The sequence below is a fragment of the Protobothrops mucrosquamatus genome, unplaced genomic scaffold, assembly GCF_001527695.2.
Source record: "Protobothrops mucrosquamatus isolate PMUCROS unplaced genomic scaffold, P.Mucros_1.0 scaffold5021, whole genome shotgun sequence".
Classification (NCBI taxonomy): domain Eukaryota; kingdom Metazoa; phylum Chordata; class Lepidosauria; order Squamata; family Viperidae; genus Protobothrops; species Protobothrops mucrosquamatus.
In genome coordinates, this window is record NW_015390898.1 from 57,197 (window position 1) to 60,088 (window position 2,892).

The following is a 2,892-nucleotide window of genomic DNA, read 5'->3' on the forward strand; positions in this document are numbered from 1 at the left end:
CCCGTGCAGTGAATAAACTGGCGGGTTGTGATGATGGTGGTCAAAGTAGGATTGTGCCGAGTGGGAACCAATTTCTGTCCTTGCTCGCGTCTGTCGCCGTGTTTGACGGGCGGCACGGGCTAGCCCAGTGTTTCTCAACCTTGACAATTTTAAGGCATGTGGACTTCAACTCCCAGAATTCCACACCCAGCAATGCTGGCTGTGGAATTCTGGGAGTTGAAGTCCACATGCCTTAAAATTGTCAAGGTTGAGAATCACTGGGCTAGCCTTTGCTGAGAGGCGAGTTGCTAAATCTCCCTTGCTGATGCTAGCAAGGAAAAACAACAAAGAGCGGTGACATTTCCAAACTGATAAAGTGAGCACAAACGTTTGTCCGCTGAAGCCCACGTTATCAGTAGTGCCACCTCTTTTTTTGGGGTGGGGGGAATGCATCTCTGCAGTTTTCTTGGCAGCCTTGCGAAATAGATTGTCGGGTTTTGCTTTTTTTGGGGGGGTGGGGTTCGACTTGCAGTCGAGCAGCCCATCAATCACCCATCCAAGTATTAATGCCATCTCACCTCATTCGACGTTTTGTTAAATATGGTCAAATTGATATTGAGCGGTCCTTTGGCTATTGATTGATTGCTCAACTACCTCTTCCCATTTTTAGATGAGTGGTTCTGAATCTGGCCATGGATCCAAGTGCTGCCAAAGGAGAAAAAAACACACTCTCCGAGACCACGAGGGCAAAGATTGAGAGGAACCGCCAGCGGGCTTTGATGCTCAGGCAAGCTAGACTGGCGAACTGGCCCTACCCTTCTCCTGGCGAAGGTTTGCCGTATCCTGTTATTGTGTCATATAGGGGACAATATCTCCTGTTAGTTTGTGCACTTTATAAGGAAGTCATATGAAGATGATGATGTAGGGATGTTCTTAAGACTTTCCCTAGTAAAGTATATTCTGAGAAATTAAACAAGTTTATTGTGAAAAGGGTTGCCACCTTCTTTTGCAGCGAGTGCACAGAGAAGCAAAACGTGGTTCCCATAGTATTATCCATCTACTTTCATTGGACTTGCATTCACAGCCTGCGTTCCTGCATCATAATAATAAGGAAGAATGTTTGTGGAACAAGCTACGGAGAGGGATATTTTATTCAAAACTGAAGAAAAAATGCACATCGACGTTATTGGCTTAATGCGCTGACTAAACCAAGCCATTGTCATTCTGTATTATATTATTAGCATGATGGGCAAACCTAGCCAATTGAGCTTCATTCAGTGAAATGTAATTACATAAACAGTGGCTCAGTGAATATATGGACTCACTCATATCTTCCCAGTTTGTTTTATGAATTAGATCTGTTGCATCACAGTTTGAGGTGGATACGAGATGTGTAAATGTATACATTTCAAGACTGATCTAAAAGTGTTGAAGTCTCATCAGTGACTGAAAGTAGTTTATATAATGAATGTTATGGAGTCGTTTCAAAATAAAGTCATTTTATCTGTACAGGTACACAAATTGTTATTTTATCTTTACAGGCAGTTCAAAAGTTAAAGCACCTCCAAAGACAATAGATACAGGAGGAGGGTTTTTTCTGGAGGAGGAGGAAGAAGAGAAAAACCGACACCAGACTGAGAAAATTGTGCATCCCCCTGGTAATTTGCTTTATTTTAATAAGTGCCTAAATAAGCAAGACATAGGACATTTTGATCAAAAAGAGCCATATGTTCTTGTTTTAGGTTCAGCATTGGTTAAATAAGAATATAAATTTGCTAATCTTAATCCAAAATTGACTGAGAATTACAGTGAGTACGGATGGAGACAACAGATCTAGAGATTACCAGATTGGAATAAGTTGCACTATTGAGTCAAGAATTTCCTTAAAGTGACTCTAGGCAGCATACAAAGATTGAAATCAATAGTTACAGAACAATAACCCTTGTTATCCAAGATAGAGTATCATAAAACCACATCAACAGCACAGCTCACTCGCCTAACCTGGAAAAGCAAGTTCTAATAAGCAGTGCTTGTTTTTATCAAGGTTTATAGATAAGATAAACTTTATTGTCATTTTTTTACTGTGGGCACAACGGCACACATCAAAAATGAAATTTAGTTGCCCGCTCTCAAAGTGAAACACATACATGACACACACCTAAACATACTTTGTAGAACATATGTATAGACCCACCCCCTACATATACATAACAAATAAATACTATAGACAATAAAACACAATAAAATGTAATTTCCAAGATTCCAAAGCTTTTTTTTTTTCTGTTGTATTTGCATTTACTGTTATTGCTACTTTACTATTTTGGATAAATTTAACAGCTTGAATTATCATTATTGTGCTTCCATTCTTATTTTAATAGGGCCGGTATTAGAATTTGATTATCTAATCTGCGAAGAATGTGGGAAGGAATTCATGGACTCCTATCTCATGAACCATTTTGACGTGGCAACATGTGATAATTGCAGGTACAGCGATTTTGTTTCTGTACTTTCAAGTCAGTTCTGACTCTTGGCAACTGTGGATTAAGAATGACTAAATAACTGGATTTAGTGTTTCATTTTGTTAGCATTGCAAAAATTTCTAGCTTAGTGTAAAAAAATAATTATAAACTTAATTTAAGTCCAGAGTCATTGGAGTTGTGCAGCATCAAATCAAATCAATCAATTAAAAATATGACTTTTAACAAGTGTTATATTTTTGGATAATCAAAAAGGAATAATCAAAATATTTTTAAATGTATACCAGCCCCCCAAATGTTGGTAATATGCAAATGAATATATTTTAAAACCATAAATTTTAACAGAAACGGAGTGTGTAATGTTATACCTCCTTTTGCAAGAATATACTCAATTAAACACAATGACATTTATTTTTATAAATGTACATGTAGAAAC

General features: G+C 37.8%; 1 protein-coding gene across 4 annotated transcripts in view; it reads left to right on the forward strand.

Annotated features, from left to right (window-relative positions):
* LOC107299497 (DNA repair protein complementing XP-A cells homolog) overlaps window positions 1–2,892 on the forward strand; it is a 10,590-nt gene that overhangs the window by 739 nt on the left and 6,959 nt on the right. For 3 of the 4 annotated variants that reach the window (XM_015828852.1, XM_015828854.1, XM_015828855.1), the window contains exons 2-4: window positions 650–810; window positions 1,521–1,637; window positions 2,358–2,463. In XM_015828852.1, the coding sequence (XP_015684338.1) occupies window positions 672–810; window positions 1,521–1,637; window positions 2,358–2,463 (362 nt within the window). In that variant the 5' untranslated portion in view covers window positions 650–671. Of the gene's footprint in view, window positions 1–6; window positions 46–649; window positions 811–1,520; window positions 1,638–2,357; window positions 2,464–2,892 lie in introns of those variants that run through there. The other variant, XM_015828853.1, reaches the window with a different exon arrangement.